The sequence below is a fragment of the Ipomoea nil genome, unplaced genomic scaffold (assembly GCF_001879475.1).
Source record: "Ipomoea nil cultivar Tokyo-kokei standard unplaced genomic scaffold, Asagao_1.1 scaffold2848, whole genome shotgun sequence".
Lineage (NCBI taxonomy): Eukaryota > Viridiplantae > Streptophyta > Magnoliopsida > Solanales > Convolvulaceae > Ipomoea > Ipomoea nil.
In genome coordinates, this window is record NW_017619276.1 from 1,291,450 (window position 1) to 1,315,353 (window position 23,904).

Here is a 23,904-nt window from a genome sequence, read left to right on the forward strand (position 1 = left end):
CGTAACGCAATCTTAACACCCTAAGAGCGGTACGAGGTCCGACCTCGCCTATCGCCGAACGGAAGGGTTCAGGGCGCGAGTCAAAGGACTCCAACCCCAGAATCGCTAAGACGTTCTAGGGGCGGTACGAGGTCCGACCTCGCCTATCGCCGAACGGAAGGATTCGGGATACGAGTCAAAAGGCCCCAACCCAAGAATCGCTAAGACGTTCTAGGGGCGGTACGAGGTCCGACCTCGCCTATCGCCAAACGGGCGTAACGCAATCTAGATTCCCTAGCGACGGTATGAGGCCTGACCTCGCGTACCAACCCCGACGGAAGAGCTTAACGGCCCCAGTCCGGTGACTTGGAGTCGAAGGGCCACCCTAAGGGGCCACGGGGTCCGACCTCGCGTACCAACCCCAACGGAAGAACATAACGGCCCAAGTATGGTGGCTTGGGGTCGATGGGCTACCCTAAGGGAAGCCCGAGGTCCGACCTCATTCGCCACTCGGCAAGGTCTCGGTTGACTTCACAAGGAGGTCTTGGCCGACTTTTCCGATGAGATCTCGGCCGACCTCTCGAGGAGGTCTCGGCCGACCTCTCGGGGAGGTCTCGGCCGACCTCTCGAGGACGTCTCCGTCAACCTCTCGAGGAGGTCTCGGTCGACCTCTCGGGGAGGTCTCCGCCGACCTCTCGAGGAGGTCTCGACCGACCTCTCGATGGGGTCTCGGCCGACCTCTCGAGGAGGTCTCCGCCGACCTCTCGAGGAGGTCTCCGCCGACCTCTCGAGGAGGTCTCCGCCGACCTCTCGAGGAGGTCATGACCGACCTCTCGAGCGGGTCTCGGCAGACTTCTCGAAGAGTGCTCGGCCGGCCTCGCGGTGCACCCTAGGGGCGGTACGAGGTCCGACCTCGCCTATCGTCGAGCGGATGAGCCGCGTCTCCCTATCACCCGGCTGAAGGAGAGCCTCAACGCCAACGGGGTCAATGTGAATCCGCTTCTAGGGGACATCATCACAGGCACCATGTGGAAGGTCTGAAATCAAGTCCGGATTGGACGGGAGGTCCGTGGCCGAGCCCCGAGGGGAAGTCAGATGAACATCTCCATTGGCCACCTCCATCGGGTCGGCTAGAGACTCCGGGTTCCCGAGGTCAGCCGGGAGACCCCACGCCACGGGGTCGAGGGTCTCGTCTCTCATGCAAAGAACGAACTAAACCCTACGCTACATCACATACTCTCCCACATTGTACATCTGCAACCCCTGCACAGCCACGATCTCTTTCCCAATGGGGTCGCGTGGAAGGTCCCCAAAGGTCTCCACCGCATGCTCGGCGAGGTAGGCTTTCACATCCTTGATGAAAACCTCGGGGTCCTTGTAGCTTGACAGGGCTGCCTTTAAAGCCCACCTCGGAGTCCTTGTAGCTCGACATGGCCGCCTTCAAAGCCTCCACATGGACCCAGCGCTCCTGCGCATGGTTGACAATCAACTCGGCATACTTGCCCTCCAACGCCGCAGGCATGCTCTCCATGGCCTTGTGCGCCGCCTCCAACTCTTTGCGACCCCTCATCTCGGCCCCTAGCTACCCCCGAAGGGTCCCCAACACGCTCTCCGTGGACGCCGCTCGGGCGACAGCTTGCACAACAGCAAGCATAGACGAAGGATAAAGCGTTAAAACACGAGGGGGGTCCGTAACTATCAAGCGGCTTTGGTACTCTCTTGGGCTGACGACTTCTCGCAGCCCCGAGAGTGGGGGATTAATGATATGGAATAATTACGGAGCGAACCCGAAGCGAAGCAATATGGAGCAGATCACACCTGGCACCGAGTGGACTACGCACGCGGCCGGACAGACCATGGAGAGGTCTACCTCCCCGGGGTCCTCGACTACTACCACGGGGTCCTCGGCTATTATCACGGGTCCCCGGCTACTATGCACACGGAATGATGAACCACCCCGGGGTCGGCCAACATGGGCTCGGCACCTCGAGGTCGGCCTACGCGGGGTCGACCACCCCGGGGTCGGCCAACCACCCCGGGGTCGGCCTGGGGTGAGGTCAACTCGCCGTCGAGCCGACCTCCACGGGCTCGGCCGAGCCCATGGCCGAGCTCCGCGCTCGGCCAAGGACCAGGTCCTCGCGTGGAGCGAGTCCCGCGGCGCGGGCCGCCGGTCCTCCCGCGTGACCCGGGCCCGGTCCGGCCGGGGGGGGGGGGGGGGTATAAAAACACCCTCCGGTGTTCTATTCAAGCATCATCTACCTTCAGACAACACTTGTAACGTTATTACACGTCCCGAACCTTTGTAATAGCATTTTATGCTTAATTAATATAATATTTACCGTTTTATTATCTACTTCTTACATTCAAACATCTATACGGGTTGTATAATCCGGACCTCCGGATTCATATAATCCATCAATATATATATATATATATATATATATATATATATATATATATATATATATATATATATATATATATATATATATATATATATATATATATATATATATATATATATATATATATATATATAATCGCACTCAGGTGCGAATGCTCCGCCCAGGCGCGAAATAGGAATGGATTCTGTCCATCCACGTGTCCAGATCTAATGGATGAGAAACACTGATTTTTTTTTTAAAAACGCGGTGGCATTTTCTTAAATAATTGAACATCGAAGTGCAATTAAAATGTATTACAAGTGCATGTAAAATGTATTATAGGTGCAAGTAAAAATTTACACTGAGCATCAATATATAATTGCACCTATAGTTCTAAGTAGTTGCACCTATAGTTCTAAGTAGTTGCACACATAGTTATAAGTAGTTGCACCTAGGTGTATGAATGTTTGCGAGTGGTTTTCAGGGGTATTACTACCCGCTGTACTCAGATCAATGAATGTGAACAAGGAAAAATTACATGCACTTATAGGTGAAAGTAGGTGCACCTATAGTTATAAGTAGTTGCACCTATAATTATAAATAGTTGCATCTATAGTTATAAACACACCCAGGTGCATGAATATTTGCAGAAAGTGAATGCTAACAAGGCAAAATTACATGCACTTATAGGTGAAAGTAGGTGCACTTGTAAGTGATTTTACTTGCACTTCGATGTTCAATTATTTACGAAAATGCCACCGCGTTTTTTTTTTAATCTACTAGATCTGGACACGTGTTGCACGCTGATTCGTTCGCATTTCCTTCCTGGGCACTTATTCGCACCTGAGTGCATCCCTATATATATATATATATATATATATATATATATATATATATATATATATATATATATATTGCTTTCACTGCTTTGTATATATACATATATCTATGAGTTATTTTATTAACTAATTTATTTGGCTAGTAATGGCTTTTAATTTGCACAGATTAACAACCAAAATATGAAACTAGGTATATGAACATAATTTGAAGAAGACTAGGAGTTTAATTAAGTTTTGCCTACTGTGTCAATGGCACTCCCTCCGTCCCTAATTTTTTTTTTTTTTTTTATTATAAGGAAGGGGGAGACCCTACATTCCTCAAGTGAGGTTTGAACCCATCACCTCCCACTTAGGGGAACAATCCAATACCAGTGGACCACAAGCCACCGGTCCCTCCGTCCCTAATTGATTGTCTCATTTGCTTTTTGCACAGTTTTAATAAAACATAACAAATGTTACTAACTTTTCAATTTTGCCCCTCAAAAGTAGGTGTTATTTGTACAACATACAATTGTACTTATCTCTAAAAATTTGAAAAGTCAAAAGGGTAAATTGGGAAATGTAGAGTGATATTATGTTCAATTTTGGAAATATGACATTGTTTTGGGACAAACTAAAAAGGAAAGTGAGACAGGTAAAATAGGACGGAGGGAGTATTAGTTTGACACTTTGACTATGGGTTGACCGGGAATGGAGATTCTCCGTCCCTACCAAACTCCCAGTGATAATAGAAACGGAGAATTTTTTCAATTTCTCGCCAGAGACGGGGACGGGGATGGGAATGAGGACGGGGTCGGGATAGCGGAGACGGGGACCCCGCCTCGCCCAGTTGCCATCCATACTTGGGTTCACTTTACGCTCCAAAATCTTTCAATTTGGGCAAAATAAAAAAAAAAAAACAATGAGTTACGGTTTATTCTCCCAAATTTTTATTTTTTTTGGAAGGACATTCTCTCCAATTTAATTCTTTTTAGGGAGAATGACGCTTTTAGTCCCTCAATTGTTTTACTTTTGCAAATTTAGCCCCTATCAATTAATTTGAACACATTCAATCATTTAATTGTTTATAATGTGGCACATTTGATCCCTAATGTTATATAATTAAACAAAATTAATAATTATTTTACATAGGATTATATTTATCAACCATTAGGGGGCGTTTACTAACAGGAAATTTTCAAGAATTGAAAATTGAAAACAGTCAAAGGTATTTACTATTATTTTTTTCCATTTCCAAATTTGAAAACAATTTTCATCTCACGCAAGAAATCAGAAAACAAAAAAAAAAAAAAAGTTGTTTTCAAAATAGAAAACACACGCGTGAACAGTAGGAGTACCATCGAATCCTGCCAACCACATTTTATTCTTTCTTTTCTCCTTTCTTCTCTACTTTAATGTCAGCCAACTACCCTCCATTTTCCTTCATTACTTTCTTCTTCTCTTTCACACCCACCCTCAGCTCCTTTTCTCTTTCTTCTCCCGCTGCTGCTTCCATATATTGTGACTCCTCTCGCCACTGTCTCACACCCACCCGCTATTCCTCAGGCCACCGTGAATCTCACCATCAGTGAAGTGCTGCTGTCCGCCAGACGTTCCTCAGAGCATCGGGAGTCTCCTCAAGCTACCAGTGCGGCAGACTCCGCTCTCTCCTCCCTTCTTTCCTCCGTATCCTCTCTCCAGTCTTCCCTCCAACGAGTTCGATCCGAGCTCTTCGATCCCCATCGCGTCATTGCCGCCAAGACTCTCCAGCTCTCCAATCTCCACTCTACCACTCAGCTTCTCCAGTCCACAAGCTACCAGGTAATTTTATTTTGATAATTTTAACTTGGTTACCATAGAAGATTTCTAGATCTTGAAAATTTTGCTCGTGATTTATTAGCTTGTTATTGCCATATTATCATGTACCGTGTTGTGCTTCTCTAAGATTGCAGGGTATGCAAATTAAAAAAGAAATCTGATATGCTAAATTAAACCAACTTACTGCTATTATTTATTGATGTTTGTTGCGAAAGTGGTGGGCTTTTTAGATTAATCAAATTGCTGCTATTTTGTTAAATTGGCAGTTAACAAAATTCCTTTAAACTAAAAAATTAACAAAATTCCTTTAAGCTAAAAGATTAACAAAATTCTATCTGTCTTATCTTACTTTGAATTCCTTTAAGCTAAAATGGTTTTGTTTAATAAAATTTACTAACACAATTGCTGCTATTTTGTTTATTACAATTGTTGCGAAAGCTGCCATCTAAATGAACACATTTTTTTGCTTTCTAATTGGGTATGATGTACGGAACGCAAGACATGGTTTTGGATGATGGTGGAAGTAGTAGTGGTGGTGGAAATGATACCATACAATTAGATATGAGTCAACAAGACCAAATGCTACAATTGCGTGAGGACATCGCAAATGCACTCTGGGCAAATTATAATCATTGATGGTATACTCAATTTTATTTACAATGTTTTGTAATCACATTTCGTCACGAAACAACTTATTTTAAATTATTGCAATTAATATGTTTTGTAATGGTATTTTAATTTGTCACGAAATAACTTAAGTACAGGTAAACACGTTTTCAATTTCAGTTTTCGAAAACAGAGAATAGAAAACAGAGAATTGAAAACAAAGAATTTTCAAAAAAAAAAATAGAAAACATAAAATAGTTTTCTGTTAGTAAACGGGCCCTTAATTTCTTCTCCCTCCTTTAACGTATGCCTTTTGGTCAGATCCTGTCTTCATATGATAATATAGCATGGTTTAATGTCTCTGTGAAATATCTGAGTCTCCAACTGTTCATGGAGATAGAACAGTGATGCAGCCAGAACAATCTTCTTCCTCATCTCCTAGTCCAGAGGCGGCGGCCCCAAGTTCTCTTATCTTTTGAACGGAACTCTATCAAGACTGCGATTAGGCATGTAGTCATATATACTAAGAAAGTTGATTGTCATGAACACACCACCCCAGAGCTTGACAAGATTCCGGTGACGGAGATGAGCCACGGCCACCAGCTCCGTGCGCGAATGTTATCTCAAATCTCTCCCCTCTCTCCGCCAGCCACTTCACCGCCACCACCGTTCCGTTGCTGGGCATAACCACCCTGTGTACCATCCTAAATCTCCCGCTGCCCAAGATTTCACTTTCACTAAAACCATTAATTAGACCGGACAAAGAGCTCGTAATAGCTAAAAATCCTTGGATTATCGCTCCCTACGTTATTTTCCCCCATCTGCGTGTGGTAAAACTGCCCGGAAAACTACTTCTCCCCACCACTTAGGGGCTGCAAAAGCTAACCCACCCCGAGTCCAAGAATCTATGCAAGGAATCGTTAACAAGTTAAGAACATGTCCCCGCTGCCGCGTTCCACCAACATCAACTCCTTTTTCGTGATCAACCAGCGCCGGCAGTGCGGTCTCATCGTCATCCGGGAAGACGAAACAGAGGCGTTTGATGTGCATCTTGGCGAGGTCTATGGCTATGGCGGCGGTGGAGTCTGTGAAGACTGAAAAAGAATCAATGGTTCTAGTGTTGGAGTCCCTCCATGTCATGAAACTGCCTAGAAAACTGCTTCTTCCTCGCCATTTTCTGGCTAACACATCCAGAAGCTACGTTAAGGAGAAGAAAGTTAATGGTAGAAAAGAATTCACACATATAACCCCACGAGAAAAGAAATTATTAATAAAATTTTTAATTATATAACATCATGGACTAAATGTGCTACATTATAAATAATTAAAGGACTAATCTTGTTCAAATCAATTAACAGGGACTAAATTTACAAAAGTAAAACAATTGAGGGGTCAAAAACGTTTTTCCCCTTCTTTTTATTATTTTAAGCTTTTCAATTAGGTTCACCATTTATAATTTCTTTTGTTCAACTTATTTATGGAATACAAAGATCAAAAGATTAAATTAACCCCTATGGTCCTATTAGATAGCAAATTGACGTTTTTTATTTTTATTTTTTAATTTTTTTACATAGGATCATGGTTGCAAAAATCACGCCTAAGCGCCGGCTGACCGCCAAAATTTTCACCGTAATCGGTGTTCTAGACGGCCGGCCAACTAGGCGACCTAGGCAGTCGGCGGTCGAATAGCTATTGTTTTTCTTTAATGAGTTATTTCACTCACATCGACGTCGTTTTGAGCGAAATAACCCCAAATCGTTTGAATCGGTCACAAACTCAAAAAAAAATGTATATAAAACCAAAAACAAAACAAAAAAAAACCAAAAAAAAAAAAAAAAAAAAAAAACAAAACAGAACAAAATCAGCTACTCTAATATTGATACTTTGTGGGTTGTGACTTTGTGGAATTCTGTTTTAATTCTTTAAATCTTTACACAATTTACAATTCTAAATATTTTTTTAAGTTAATATTTAATATTTTAGTATTAACTACTGTATTAAAATATTAAATAGTTTATAATTATCAGATCTTTAAAAATAAAAAAAAAATAAAAAAAGAAGACACCTAATAAATGCCCCATATACATGTTATGAAATGAAGTAGATGTCCAAGGTGGGGTTTAAACTCCTAACCATCATTGTTGAGTTGGTCTCGAAGGTCCCCGGGCCTCTCGTTGTTGAGCTGTTCTCGGAGGTCCCCTCCACGATTGTTGGTGAGTTGGTCCCGGAGGTCACCTAAGGCATTGCCATTGTTCACGTTGCGAGAACCGTGGGAGCTGCGGGACACCATTCTTTCAAGCTTGCTGTTGAAAGATGAATGAGTTGTGTGTGTCGTCGCCTGCTTGAGTGTTAGACTCAGGCTCTCAATGAAAGCACCAATGACGGTAAATATGTTACCGATAATAATAATATTATACTAACGTTATGTGAAAGAGTGACAATAGTTGTATTGCCTTAGTCTCAGTATAGAAAATACAGTGTGTCCTTTGCTAGCTGAGGAGAGCCCCATTTATACTAGAGTCCTAACGGTAACAACATGGGACATAAATGGGGAGCCTAAGCCTTCAACTCTCTCTCATCAATGGGGGCTTCAATGCTGGCTTCAATGACAGTAAAGGTGGCACCTGATGGAATTCCTAACCGTTGGAGTTCTGCCGGTTGGGTTCCCATGTGACGCTGGGTTAGATGCCCACTTGTGATCCGGGTCGGGTCTATTATCCTGTCACCAGTCTCCCCTACTCCTGAGTCAACGGATGTGTTTGAGTTGACTTGGGAGTAAGGCTGAATCTATTTTGATCCTGTGTAGAATCCTGCTTGATTTAGGATATGTGATTTTATTTGATCCTGTGTAGAATCCTGCTTGATTTAGGATATGTGATTTTATTTTCAAAATCCCTAATTTGTGCCTTCCAAATCCCTGATTTGTGCTTTCCAAATCCTTTCCTGCTTCACTTAACTTTTTTTCTCCCAGGCTCCTCTCCAATATAAACCCTTGCCTCTAAGTAGTTTGAGATCACCTCTTAATCAACTTCTGCCACAGCTCTGTAAGTCTCCGTTGTCCTTACTATTTTGCGATTTATTTGTGTATTTAACATATACGCATATATGTGCGTGTTTTCCTTCTTTTTTTTGGGCCGAGGCGCTGCGCCTCGGCTTGTGGCGGAGGCGTCGGCTCAGCCATCTGGCCGAGGCGTTGCCTCAGCCCCCCTTTTTTTTTTTTTTTTTTTTTTTGCGTGACCGAGGCGGACTTCGATTCTTCGGCCGAGGCACGCCTCGGCCGAAGCTGTCGCCGCGCCTCGGCCACCCGAGTTGTGTCTCGGCCAATCCGTGGCCGAGGACTCGGTTCTCTTTTTTTTTTTTTTTTTTTTTTTAATATGCTCTTTTCCTGACAGGAAGTTTTTGTACCCAAGTCTTTGTGAGCTTATCTGTAACCGAGGTGAGGTTAGTGTCTTTTGCTTATAATGGATGTTACTCCCTCGATTGATGTCGGAGAACTTGATTTTGATGAGGAATACCTTCTCGAGCATGATTCCCCTCTTTTTGCAAAATTTCCCCCTCTTCCGTTTGTTGTTGACTCGCCCACACCTAGGCCCCAACTGAAAAAGAAGAAAAAACGCAAGGCCTCATATTCTGCTCTTGATAAGTCCCTCGTCCTGTCCATACGGCCTCAACTAGGGTCACGGGATTGGGATGATATTAGAGGTCTCCTTAGTCTTGACGTTCTGACTCTCCCTCCTAACCCTCAGGGTAATATCTCCGACCCACCCCTCGATAAGTATTTTGTGGTCCACCTTCTATCGCTACAGGTTGGGCTGCGGTTTCTCCTTCATAGGTTTGTGATAGATTTTATGAACTACTACGAGATAGCCCCTGGCCAGCTTGTTCCCAATGGTCACCAGGTGATTGCGGGCTTTCTTTCTATATGTAAGGACAAAGGGATATAACCCACGCTAGATCTTTTCCAGACTCTTTTCATAGTTGGTAGGGCTTCTCAGGAGGGTAAGGGATTTGTCATGGTTTCGAGCAGGCCGCATTTCAAACTCTTTGAGGACCGTCCTACGTTTAACAAGGATTGGAAACCCAAATACGTCTTTGTCACCCTAGTGGGTAGTCCGTCTCCCTTTCGTGTCACGTGGGGATCCCATTTACGTTGCCCTCCTACTCTCGACATGAGTCCTTCCCTCCGTCGAGATGTAGATGATTTACTAGGGGATGGTCTTTTATCGATCGTTGATTACACTACCGAATGGAAGCTCGCGGGCTTAGGCTTCGTGAGGACTCATCCTTCTGTTCTTGCACCCACGGGTACTCTTCTATTACCACTTAGTCTTTATTCATCAACCACTAACTCTAACTTGTCCTCTTTTGTTGCAGGTACCATGTCTTCGTCTTCGAGAATCGGTCGATACTTGTCGCGATCACAGGATCCCCCCTCCAAGAAGAGCAAGGTAGAGAAAGGTAAAAAGAGCCAAGCTGAGGCCGAGGAGGTGATGCCGCCTCCGCCGGCACGCACGCTTACTCCATCCAAGGTCGCTGAGCGTACGCCTACTCCAACCAAGGTCGCCGAGAGGGTGCGTACGCCTACTCCAACCAAGGTCGCCGAGGGGGTGACGCAGCCTCCACCGACTCGCACACCCACGACCGTTACCTTTTCCCCCCAACCCCCCGAGGTGCAAGGAGACACTTCCACTGAGCCCGGCTGGCGTGTTCGGACCAACTTGATCCGACTGGGAATAGACGTGCCACCGAGAGCATCGATAATAAACAAAAGTCTTGATGCGGTTGAGTATGCTGCTCGTATTGCTCCTCCTGCGGACTTGGAGCACCTCGTCGCCATGGATGTCAACATGCTGCAAGAGCGTTATCTTCGACACATTTTTGAGGTTAGTTTTCTCATACTTATGTTCTTTCCTTGCCCTGGCGTATCTTACTCCGTCTGTTACTTTCAGGCCCTGCTAGAGGGACAGATCATTCATGCCCAACGACGGCGAGTGACGAACGCGCTCATTGAGGATGTCAAAATTAGGGATGTGGACAACAAGAGCCTGAAGGACCTGCTATCGATCCGAGAAGGGGCTTTGAGCAAGATGGAAGGCGAGCTTGGGGCGCTAAGGAAGGAGCACCAAGCGCTGTTGGCCCATGAGGAGGCTCTGAGCAAACTGGCGAGCGAGCTTGAGGCCCTAAGGAAAGAGCACGGAGCGCTTAAACTTGCCCTAGGGAAGGAGTGGGAGGACCATGAGAGGACTCGTGCTGGCCATGCTGACGCCCTTGGCCGGGCTGTGGAGGCCTACAAGAGTTCAGCCGAGTTCAGAGAGGACGCGATGCACTATATGAGCACTCCTGAGGCTATCCGGGAATTCCTCAAAACTGGAGCTGGTCAAGAGGCGGTTGAGGTCGAGGCGCAGGTGGCTTTTAACATTGGGATGTATACGAAGCAACAGCAGATTTTTCCAGTGTTGAGAGAGAAGGTTCCAAATTTTGACCCCGTGTCCCTTGGCTTGCCTGTCATAGAGAAGAATCCTGACCCTGATGCCCAGAATGAATCCACCGATGATGTTACAGATGCTCGTGAGGATTCTTCGGTGGACGAGTTTCACGGCATCGACACTAGCAACGTCCCCAATGTTCCACTCGATCATATTGTGATTGAGGAGCTCTCGGACAATGAGTAGTTCGTAGTCGTACTTGAGATTTTTCCCTTGCTTTCTAGCTTCGAACAATTTACTTTCCTGCTTTTCTATGTTTGAACAATTTGTCTTTCTATGTTCGAACAATCTTGCTATTTTTTTTTTTGGAATATTCGGAATAAACCAATTACTTCGGAGTAAACTCGTTACTTATTTTATTTTATTTTTATTTTTTTTTATTTTTTTATTTTTTGCCGAGACGGACTTCGGCATTGGTCGAGGCGTGCCTCGACCATCTGATTTTTATTTTTTTTTAATTTTTTTTAACAACATGGGCAGACTACGAGCACGGGATATTATTTTAGAAAGCTGCGTAAGAGATGATAACGAACTTGCTTTACTAAATAACATGGACGGACCATGAAGATAAGATATTATTTCAAAGAACTTTAGCGTGTAGAGCGGACGGACCGCGATTACCAAGTACTAGTTCCAATGATTACTACTACAAGATATTTAAGGGAAGTACTTGATCAAATGTTCCGAGTTCCATACCCTGTTGTTTTTAACTTGTATGTTCCTGGGCGAACGACTTCTTCCACGGCATAAGGCCCCTCTCATTTCTTTGTGAATTTCCCCCCTTCAAGGGGTTGGCTGGCTTCCCTTCTTCGCAACACAAGGTCGCCGACTTGGAAATACCGGGGTCGGACTTTTGCGTCATGGTAGGACTTTAGCTGACGACTATAGTTCTCCATCTTGCAGAATACCGCTTCTCTCTTTTCATCCAAGAAGTTCAGATCCACCCTTTGGTGGAGTTCATTTTGTTCTGACTTGAACTCCTCCACCCTTCTACTAGGTATGATTACTTCCACCGGGGCCCGAGCTTCGAATCCATAGGCGAGTGCAAACGGGGTTTCTCCGGTGGCCCTTCTTGGTGTCGTGCGGTAGGCCCAGAGGATGTCGTCGAGTTCCTCCACCCAGGCTCCGCCGGCTACTTCTAGATTTTTCTTGAGGCCGTCGAGGATGGTTCTATTCGCATTCTCCACTTGCCCGTTCGCCTGAGGATAAGATACCGCCACCCGGCTGTGCTTAACGCCCCATCCTGCTAAGAATTCTGAAAATTCTCGTGCTTCGAACTGATGACCATTGTCTGTGATTACCTGGAGAGGGATGCTTTTCTCGACGAACCTTTTGCACCTTGCTGCGGTGATGCTCACCAGGGGCTCGGCCTCCACCCACTTCGTGAAATAGTCGATGGCCACAATGATATACTTCCTGCTTCCAGTCCCCGTGGGAAGGGCCCCTACCAGATCAATTCCCCATCTTGAAAAAGGAATCGTGGTGCTTACCGGGGTGTAATTCGTCGCAGGTCGACCTGGTAGTGCCTGGAATTCTTGGCACTTGGGACATCGCTTTGTATACTCGGCGCAGTCCCTCAGCATTTTGGGCCAAAAATACCCTTGTAACATGATGCGTCGTGCAATGGTGTACGCTCCTTGGTGCGCGGAGCATACCCCCTCGTGGACTTCTTTAATCACCAACTTGGCTTCATCTGGATATAGACACCTCAGTAACGTGCCGTTGTAGGAGCGTTTGTATAGCTTATCGCCCCGAGACAACGTAGCTGGGTGCCCGTAACTTTGTTACCTTTGCGTCTGCCTCGTCTTGTGGTAAGGTGCAATCTGCCTTGTATCGCTTGATATGATCAATCTAACATGGCTCCCTAGTCTGCACAGGGAAGACCCACGAAACGTCGATACTTGAAGTCTCGAGGTCTTCTAGCCGAGCGATCTTCCTAATGTGGCTTGGGGACTTCGGTACTTAGTTTTGAGAGCACGTCGGCGTCGGCGTTCTGCTCCCTTGGTACCTGATGTATTTCATATCTCTCAAACTCGCACAAGGTTCTCAGCACCGCGTCTCTGTATTTCTGCATGCTTCCTTCGTTGGCTTCATACTCCCCAGACACCTGGCTGACTACAAGCTTGGAATCGCATCGAATTCGCACCTTTTCAGCTCGTAGTCCCGCCGCCAACCGCAGCCCATTGAGGAGGGCCTCGTACTCCGCCTCATTGTTAGATAACTTGAAGTGGAATCGGATGGCATAGTAGGTGCGGAATCCCTCCGGATTGACGAGCACTACGCCGCCGCCGCAACCTTTGCTGTTGGAAGAACCGTCTGTGGACAAGGTCCACCACCCTCCATCTTCAGTTTCTACTTGGTCCGTCACTTCCCGAGCTGTGCACTCCACTATAAAGTCTGCAAGAGCTTGGCCTTTGATGGCCGGCCTTGGTTTGAAATCTATATCAAACTGACTGAGGTGCATGGCCCACCGTGCCATCCTGGCGGAGCTGTTAGTATTCCAGAGGAAGCTCCCCAACGGCTGGTGTGAGAGTACGTGGATGGGGTGAGCTTGGAAGTAGTGAGCCAACCTTTTTGATGAAGTGACTATGGAAAATACTGTTTTCTCCAACACACTGTACCGGAGCTCCGCGTCGTCTAGGGCTTTACTCACGTAGTAGATGGGACGCTGAGTCCCTCCTTCTTCTTTGACCAGCACAGAGCTGATCGCACCCTGTGACACGCCCAAGTACAAGATTAGGGCTTCACCTGCTTCTGGCTTTGCAAGCAGGGGCGGGGACAACAAGTATTTTTTCAACTCCTCGAAGGCATTTTGACAGTCTGGCGTCCACTCGAACCCTTTGTTCTTTTTCAAGATTTGGAAGAAGGGGAGGGAACGTTCAGCCGATTTAGATAGAAAACGGCCTAAGGCCACCAGACGCCCGTTGAGTCTCTGGACTTCCTTTATGGACCGCGGAGTCTCCATGTCAAGGATAGTCCTTACCTTTTCTGGGTTCGGCTCAATGCCATTCCTAGTGACCATCAAGCCCAAAAATTTGCCCCCATCAACGGCGAAGGTGCATTTTTTTGGGTTCAAGCCCAAATTAAATTTCTTCATAATGGAAAATACCTCGCTGAGATCCTCGACATGGGAGGTGGCCTTGCGACTTTTGACGATCATGTCGTCCACGTATGTTTCCATGTTTCGTCCCAATACCGTCTTGAACAGCTTTGCCACCATGCGAGTGTATGTGGCCCCGGCATTCTTCAATCCGAATGGCATGACCAAGTAGCAGAATATCCCCTCGGGAGTGGTGAAGGCGGTCTTTTCGGCGTCCTCCTCATGCATGGATATCTGATGGTACCCACGGAAGGTGTCCATGAAGGTCATGAGTTCACATCCTGCCGTCTCGTCCACCAATTGATCTATATTAGGTAGTGGAAAATGGTCCATAGGGCATGCCCTATTAAGGTCCGTGTAGTCCACGCACATCCTCCACGTTGATCCTTTGGGAGCCAAGACTAGGTTGCTCAGCCACTGTGGGTAGTAAATCTCCTTGATGTGCCCCACGTGGAGTAACGCGGTCACCTCCTTTTTCACGAACTCTCTTCGCTGCCGACATATACCTTTTTCGCTGATGCACTGGTTTTCCGCTGGGGTCGACTGCGAGCTTGTGGGTTATGATGTCGATCTCTGCCCGGCATGTCCTCTGGCCCCCATGCGAACACCGCGTGGGAACGGCGGATTACATCCACTATCTGGGCCCTTAGCTCTGGGCTTAAGCCTGTGCCGATCTTCACCACTCGGTCTGGTCTGGAGGGATCTAGAACTATATCTTCCGTTTCTGACACGGGCTCAGCGCGGGGCCAGGCCTCTTCTTCTTTGAAAATTTTCTCCGCGATCGTGTGGACCTGTAGGTCCTTACTGTCAATCTTCTTGCATGCCTTCAAGTAGCAACTGCGGGCTGCTCGTCGGTCTCTGACGACTCCTATTCCATTCAGAGTAGGGAACTTCATACACAAGTGTTCCACCGATACTATGGTCTTGAGGTCCTCCAGTGCTGGCCTCCCCAGTATGATGTTGTGCGCACAAGAGAGTTTTACCACGATGAACTCCATGTCCAGCTTGCGAATGTTGGGGCTCGTGCCTATCTCCACGGGCAGGGTCACCGACCCTTCTGTTTCCACCGAATCCCCAGTAAACCCAGAGAGTGGAGTTCGTACCTCTTTGAGCTGGCCTCTAGGTAGCCCTAACTTGGTGAAGGCGTCGTAGTACATCACATTGACCGAGCTTCCCGTGTCGACCAAGATACGATGTACGATCATATCATTGATGTCCATCTTAATCACTAGTGCGTCGTGATGGGGTAAGGGGCCCTCGGGGAGGTCCTCGTCAAATAAAGTGATGGCATCCCGCCTCTGCTTCTTTCCTTTGGGAAGACTTACCACTTCTCCCACGTACAGTTGTCTGCTCCAGTTCTTCCTTTCTGTGGGTGTGTCGCCCCCCGCAGGTCCACCATAGATAAAGTGTTGGTGTGCTTCTTTTGTCGTCTGGGCGCCACCTCGGTTTCCTTCTCGCTATCATCCTGCTCAGATATCTGGTCATGTTCTCTTTTCTTGGCGTTCGAGGTGGACGACTCGGCGCCATCCTCCTTCCTCCAGACATTTTTTGGTGGATTTTTTGATGGATCGTGTTGCGGCTATTGCTGCTGCTTGGATCGCTTGACAGAATGCCGGAAGTAGCCTTGCTGGATGAGTTCTTCTATTTGCCTCTTCAGCACGTTACATTCATCCGTGTCGTGCCCGGGTTGCCTATGGAACCTGCAGTACTTTGCTTGGTCTTCTTTTGGGGAGACCTTCATGCACTCTGGTGGGAACTCGACTATTCCCATCTCCTCAGCCTGTTTTAGGATGACACTGACGGGATGGGTAGGAGGAGTTAGGTTACGCAAGGGGACCAGGCGAGGCCGTTCGTGGTCCCGACCTTTCCCTGCGGCCGGGTGGTTCGAACATGGTGCCTGGCTGGGCGGACCAGCTTTCCCAGGTTTCTCGTTTTTCCTACCGTCCTCCTCATCTTTTTTCTCCTTGTCGACGTCCTCCGCTTCGGCATAGCAGCTAGCCGTCCTCATCAGATCTTCGTAAGAAGGGGGGTGGTGGGCATTCAGCTGCTTGTGAAAATACCCCGATCTCAAGGCATGGATGAATATCGGGATCGCCGCCTTGGAGTCGAAGTCGTAGACATTATTGACTTCCTTTTTCCATTTGATCAGGAAGTCTTTGAGGCTCTCGCCTCTATCTTGCTTTACTACACAGAGATGAGAGAAGGGTTTCTTACGCTGTATGCTACCACAGAAGTATGTCAGGAAGCTTTTGGACAACTCCCCAAAGCTTTGGATCGACCCGTCCGGGATGGTGTTGAACCAGTCTTGGGCCGTTCCATCCAGGGTGGACAAGAACGCTCGGCACATGATGGCTTCCCCTGCCCCGATCATTACCATAGCAGCCTTGTACCTCGTCATGTGGACATGTGGGTCAGTGGCTCCCGTGTACGCCTTGATGGCGGCTAACCTGAAGTCCCTCGGCAGAGGTACGTCCATGATGCTTGGGGAGAATGGTGCTGCCATCCGTACCTCGGGTTCCAGCGACTGCTCCCGTGCCTTCACCCTTCTTGCTAACTCCTCGATCCTTCTCTGCAGCATCTCGACTAGGGTCGACTCGTCAGGGTGCCGGCGCGGGGCCGGCTGCCGCTCCTCCATGTGTCGGCGTGGGGCTAGTTCATCGACGTGCGGTCCATCTGAGTGTCGACGCGGAGCTGGTTCCTCGACGTTTCGTCCACCCAAGTGTCGGTGTAGAACCCGCTCATCAACGTGTCGCTCGCCCGCTGAGTGCTGACGCGGAGCCGGCTCATCGACGCGTCGCTTCGCCGAGTGCCGACGCGGGGCCGGTTCATCGAAGCGTCGCTCATCGGAGTGTCGACGCAGGGCCGACTCGTCACCGTGCCGGCGCGGGGCCGGCCCACGAGACTCGCCCATCCTTTCTGTGGGCGACCTTTCCGCTTCTCTTTCCTCGTGTCGGCGAGGGCCTCTAGCGGAGGACCCCTCGGCACGTGACTCTGGCCTTTGCCGAGCGGGCGCCCCGTGTCCCAACCGTTCCAGGGCAGAGCGAGAGGGTCCAGGTTGCCGTCTGGCCGAACCGCTTCTTTGGGTGCCCTCTCCTGGACCCCTTGTCCTGGTGCGACACCCTGCGTCCCTCGCTGCACGGGTTGCGTCCTGGGCATCAGCCCTCCGTGGGGATTCTACTTCTATTTCCTGAGGTCGTGGCGGGACTACTTGGCCTTGGAGTCCCACTGCCACCTGATTTAGTGCCGCCGTCACTGCTTGATGAATGGTCGCCTGGAGGTTCACGACTTGGTTCACCCCTCCATTGTTGAGTTGGTCTCGGAGGTCCCCTCCATTGTTGAGTTGGTCTGGAAGGTCCCCTCCATTGTTGAGTTGGTCTCGAAGGTCCCCGGGCCTCCCGTTGTTGAGCTGTTCTCGGAGATCCCCTCCATGATTGTTGGTGAGTTGGTCCCGGAGGTCACCTGAGGCATTGCCATTGTTCACGTTGAGGGAACCGTGGGAGCTGCGGGACACCATTCTTTCAAGCTTGCTGTTGAAAGAGGAATGAGTTGTGTGTGTCGTCGCCTGCTTGAGTGTTAGACTCAGGCTCTCAATGAAAGCACCAATGACGGTAAATATGTTACCGGTAATAATAATATTATAATAACGTTATGTGAAAGAGTGACAATAGTTGTATTGCCTTAGTCTTAGTATAGAAAATATAGTGTGTCCTTTGCTAGCTGAGGAGAGCCCCATTTATACTAGAGTCCTAACGGTAACAACATGGGACATAAATGGGGAGCCTAAGCCTTCAATTCTCTCTCATCAATGGGGACTTCAATGCTGGCTTCAATGACAGTAAAGGTGGCACCTGATGGAATTCCTAACCGTTGGAGTTCTACCCGTTGGGTTCCCATGTGACGCTGGGTCAGATGCCCACTTGTGATCCGGGTCGGGTCTATTATCCTGTCAGTAGTAATACACACACGCAATAGGTTCTTCTTCTCTTTTATTTTGTTAGTTTTGGTGGTGTTGTTTGTATTTTTAGTTATGGAATTAGGGTTTATTGCTATTATGTTTTTCTTGTGTCTCTAGTAAACTGAAATATTTGGTGTTTTAATAATTCTTATTTTTCAAATATTAACTATGCAGATGGATGATTCTTCATCTTGTCATCAACAAAACACTTCAAGTGGCACTTCAAGTGAACCAACTGAACAATCGGTCAGGCAAAAAAAAAAAAGAAAGAAATGTTCAAATAGTGGACTTCCACCAAAATCGAACTGAACTCTAATGTTAAACCGAATGACTTAATATATATTTTTAAATCGAAAAATCGAAACCGAAGCCCAAAATGCTCACCCCTACTTTGTAGGCAATTTATATCCTGCACCAGGGCGCGCATTGCATTGTTGCCCTGATGCAAAACTACTTCGTTTCAGATTTTTTTTTTTTTTTTTTAAATTTCGCTACCCTGTGTTGGCGGTTAATTTTCTTTTAAAAAAAAATCTCATGTTAAAAAATTTACATAATTTTATACTAGAATACACATAATTGTATACATGAATGTACATAATTGTATAACAAAATACACATACTTTTTTTTGAAAAAGATAATACATATAATCTAACATAATACATAATATACATAAACTTTTAACATAATAAACATCAACTCTTAACATAATACACATAAATTTCCTGTTTCGGATGTACATAATTGTATAAAAAAAGATGTACATGATTGTATAAAAAATGTACATAATTGTATTGTTATTGTATAAACAAATACACATAATTTATAAACAAATACACATAATCACGTCAACTCCCTACATAACTTACCAAAACGACGTTGTTTTGAGAGGCGCAGGACGCACAGTGCTATGCGTGCCGTGGTGCTGGTATAACGATTGTACTTTGTATAGGACTAAAAGTGATACTATTATAATAAATGGATCTAAATATAAAATTAAAAAAAAAGTTTGTCAAGGATTAAAAATGAACATGTCTTGTTTTCAAAAAAATAAAATAAAATGAACATGTCACTATAATTAATTAACAGTGGAACCAAAAAGAGAATCAGTTATACAGATTGGTTAATTAATTAATATTTTTAATAAGCTCAAATGGTACAAAAATTCTTTTCAATTTATTTCAAAAATGGTTCTAAAAATTTCTCTCAAAATAATATAATAACTTGAGATAAGTTGGTAAATAGACTGCTAATATAATTGTAAGGTTAGAGAATTCCCTTTTTGGAGGATGATATATGGGAACGTTTGGATCACTTTTTTACAGTGTTACAGTTCTTATTCCCATCTTTCAAGGTTGATATGACAATCTCTATCTGTATCCATAATTAAAGGCAGAGCATGACCAGACAACCAAAAAACATGCAACAACAATTCCATCAAGAAAGGGTGTGAATACAAAGAAACAAAGTGAAACCTTGAGAAATACAAATCATCAGGCTTTTGCATTCTTATCACAAGCATAAAGCAAATGCAGATTGAAGAAGCACAAGATTTTAGTTTGCAGCTAATCCTTTAAGAATTGCTAATTTCTATCAGGTAAAGAGACACTTCAAAACTGGAGATACTATACAAGCAGAGCCTCTTCTCCCCTCCCTGCTGACAAATTTCTCATCCATTTGCATATCATAAGTTCACTCATGAAGAAGAAAACACTTCAGTACAGTGCTAATCAACAACTCCTATTCTTCCCTTCAGTAATTCCTCTAGCAATAATGTCGTCTATTTAAGACACGGCCAAGAGTGGCCAATGCATCATTAAATTTACGGATTTTAAGCAAACCCTTGATCCTGCCCTCCTCATCGTCTGAGAACTCTGCTTCCTTCATGATCATGTCACTGAACTTAACTATAGCCTCCTCTCTGGCTAAAGAGAAAAGCCTTACCGCCAAAATTGAGAATAAAGAGAACTCAGGTACATGTCCTTTCTTCATCATCTCAACTGCAAAATTAACAGCATCATCAATGGGTCCTCCACCAGAGCAAAGGCCCCGGAAAACAATTTTATATGATATGTAGTCGGGAGGACCAGCTTTTGCCTCCATTTCCCTAAAAAGCCTCATGGCTTCTTCCGTTCTCTTCTGTCCGAAGAGTGCCTGGATTATAGGAGTATATGACTGTGGTGTTTGAACCATCCCTTTCATCTGGATGCTTCTGAGCAGCCTAGTTGCAACCTCAACTTTTCCAGAATTACAGAACCCCTGAATTAGGGTACGGTAATTAACAACATCTGGTTTACACCCATTTGAAGTCATGGTCTGAATAATATCAGTTGCCTTCTTTACATCACCTGCTTTGCAGTAATGAGAAAGCATGGAGTTGTATGTGAATTTATCAGGCTTGAATCCTTCCATTATCATCTGGTCCATAAGCTGAGCTGCCTTCTCCACCCTCTTGGCCTTACAAAGACCATCAATGAGGGTGTTATAAGTCACCAAGTCCCTTGAGATCCCCTGCAGTACCATTTTATAAAAAATTTCACCCGCTTCTTCAATTCTGTTGTTCTTGCAAAAGCCACCTATCAATATATTATATGTTATTACACTTTTTGCACAGCCACTTGATTCCATTTCCTTTAAAAGGGTCATAGCTTCACTCAATTTCCTATTTGCACAAAGGTAGTTAATTAGGATATTATAAGTGAACTCATCTGGTTGATACCCTAGAGTCTTCATCTCTTGGAACAATTCCATCGCGCAATCTAAATTGCTACTCAAGCAGAGGCCTTTTATCAGACAAGTAAAAGTACACACATCAGGTAAGATTCCCACGCTTGTAAGATCACAACTAAGCTCAATGGCTTCCTGCACTTGATTCTCTTTACACAAGGTGCTGATTACAGTGTTATACGTGACTCTATCGGGTAAACAGTTCCTCGAAATCATCTGAGAGAGGATCTCAATCGCCTCCTTCACTCTACCCGCTTCACAAAGTCCAGTTATCACAGTGCTATAGGTAATTAGATTAGGATCAAAACCCTCTTCAAGCATCAAATGCATGACATCTAGAGCATGGCAAACATGTCCAGCTTTGCATAAACCATTTATCAAAGTGTTGAAGGAAATACGGTCAGGACAGAACCCCTGGCTAGACATCGCTTGTGCAAAATTTAAAGCTTCTTCAATCCTACCTTCTTTACAGAACCCATGAATCAAAACATTAACTGTTATATTGGTTGGAGGGCAGTTAGCTGCAAACATTTGGTCCCTAATTCTTAAAGCATTCTCTAAATCTCCCTCCTCAATATAACCCCGCATTACCGTTGTAAAGGTCTTCTCATTAGGCGATAAACCGTGTCTAGGCATATCTTCCATCATCAAAATTGCAGCCCTAATTTGATGTGCTTTACAGAGTGCTTTTATCAGTATATTAAAAGTTGGGACATCAGGTTTTAAACCCTCACTCAACATCCTAGAAACCACATCTTCAACTATCTCCAATTTATTGAATTTTCTGCCATCAACAAGAACATTCAACAAGTTGTTGTAACTAAAGATTCCAGGTTTCACATCAAACTCCTGTTCCATCACATCAAGAACCCCAATAGCCTCATCATAAAGATCAAACTTGGCATAACTCTCAATAAAGATGATGAAAGTAGCTTCACCAATCTCAACTTTGGACTCTTTCATACTATCCAAGACTCGCCTCATCGCATCAAAAGACCCCGCTTTCCCAAGCTTCCGAAGAGTCTCTTCACAAATCTGCCGTCTGGGTTCAGACTCAGGCTGCGTTAAAGCCCATGTAAAGAGGTTAAAAGCTGAGGTTTCATCTTTCCCCTGGCGAAGACTATGCTGAAGCTGCTTCTGAGTGAAGTCTGGCGGGAGGTGCTTGGATTTGAGGAGCGAAACTGAAGCAGCAGAGGGTGAAGTTGTGGCCAAGATTGAGACTAACGGTTCACGGCGTTGTGAGGATGTAGAAGAAAAGAGCTTTGGAGCGTTTAAGGATATAGTGAAAGGGGACACATTTGCTAAGCATGATGAGACACCCATTGGAGCAATTCAACAAGCATGTAGCATACAATATCAAAGTCGGGGTAGAAATTTACCTTAGCTCGAGATATTTGCTGCGCCTATAGCTAAATCAGTAGAGGACAACGAAGGGTGTTGTAGAGCGATACAGAAGAATTGAATTGCAGGAATCCAGACGATGAAAAATGGTGATTCGTTAGTGGGTTTTGTCATGGATAAAAATTGAGCATTTTGCAAAGAGACTGCAGAGAAGCATAAGAAACGCAGAAATCAGGCCGGAATAACACATTATTATAAGAGCCCGTCTCAATGTCTTAAATAAACCCTACGTGACAAATTATACTGTGCAATATGATTTATATTCCAAGGTAAATCACAGATACATGTTTATCATTATTATTTTTTGAAAGCCAATAAGGTATTATTACAAGGATAAGCGACGAGATGGAGATTATGCCTAAAATGGCCAGATGATCATGTCTGCTAAGTTATTGAGTCACCGTGATTTACATCCTCTCAATCTGTAGGTCTGGAGACCTTTGTAGTTGAGGATTTAACATTTTTGAGAGAAGAATAATAGCTTGTTGCTCTTACCAAGGCATGAACAACCCAGTTTACTAATCTCTTAACATGACAGTAGACTTTTTTTTTTTTTTGAAAATTAACATGACAGTAGACTACTTTATCAAAAGTTGACATTACTTTAGAAAAACAATTAAAAATATGATCGGCATATGACTGGTCCAACGTCTTCTTGACAAATCAATGATCACGCCCATATAGTCCAACTCTAGGCGAACTTTTGTGATTCCCTGGTCCTTCAGCCACAAGAGGGCCTCACTACAGGCAAAGGTCTCGACTATAAACAGGTCTTGGGGGCAACTTAAGATGCCATTAGTTGCTGCACCAAAATCTCCTTGACTCATGACGAAGACCGCGTCATAAAGCCATCGTCGCCTCCTGGGGGATGAGAGTTGTGTCAAATTGGCAGAGGTATGGGCGAGCTACCTTTAATTGGGCTTGGGTATGTCCACTCTTGATTGCGAGAGATGCATGTTTATTTTTAATATACTAAATATTTATTTTTAAATATACATAAAAATAAACATTCAACGTATTAAAAATGAAAATCATCATTATACTAAAAATAAGTATTATGTTAATAGTCCACGATATAATGATTAGTCATAAATCCTCACTCGTGAGATGAGTTAGGCTAATAATAAATGGTGCCCACTAACCAAGTTCTCTCATTAACCTCTTTCAACATCTCAATCTCTTCTTTTCCTATTCTCCACCATTTTAACCTCTCATCTCCTTCGTCGTTTCAATATCTATCCCACCTTCTCCGTCATTTCAATCTCTTTTCCAGTCTACCCACATTCCCACCACAAGATACAAACTTTACTTAATTTGTTCAAAATATCATTTTAGCTTAAAATTTTAACAATTTTCCTGCACAATACTTCAACTTAGTAGCAAATAGTAGCAATTTTGATTAAATTCTAGAAATTTTGAATTCTTATTAAATTATTGTATTTAGCCAAAAATATTACCAATATGGAGGGTGGAAGTTCATATTTAATTTTTCTAAGCAGTTCATATTTAATTTTTCTAAGCATCAAGATGAAAATGTAGTTAGCATCAAGATGAAAATGTAGTTACCATCATTTCTAAGGAGCACCATGATCATTCTGCATCTATAGACAATGGAAGTAAAAAATTATAGGG

General features: G+C 45.0%; 2 protein-coding genes across 2 annotated transcripts; both read right to left on the bottom strand.

Moving 5' to 3' along the window:
* Positions 1–11,849: 11,849 nt before the first annotated feature.
* On the bottom strand, positions 11,850–12,674 carry LOC109160502 (uncharacterized protein K02A2.6-like). The gene has a single exon (XM_019308790.1). It carries the CDS (start codon positions 12,672–12,674, stop codon positions 11,850–11,852), a length of 825 nt encoding a protein of 274 aa, XP_019164335.1.
* A 6,953-nt stretch (positions 12,675–19,627) lies between these two features.
* LOC109160582 (pentatricopeptide repeat-containing protein At3g53700, chloroplastic-like) lies at positions 19,628–22,257 on the bottom strand. Its single transcript, XM_019308868.1, has one exon. It carries the CDS (start codon positions 22,192–22,194, stop codon positions 19,909–19,911), a length of 2,286 nt encoding a protein of 761 aa, XP_019164413.1. The 5' UTR covers positions 22,195–22,257; the 3' UTR covers positions 19,628–19,908.
* Between the last annotated feature and the right edge of the window lie 1,647 nt (positions 22,258–23,904).

Coding starts and splice junctions, on each gene's coding strand:
- LOC109160502 (XM_019308790.1), bottom strand. CDS start 12,674: ATGCTGAGGGACTGCGCCGAGTATACAAAGCGATGTCCCAAGTGCCAA.
- LOC109160582 (XM_019308868.1), bottom strand. CDS start 22,194: ATGGGTGTCTCATCATGCTTAGCAAATGTGTCCCCTTTCACTATATCC.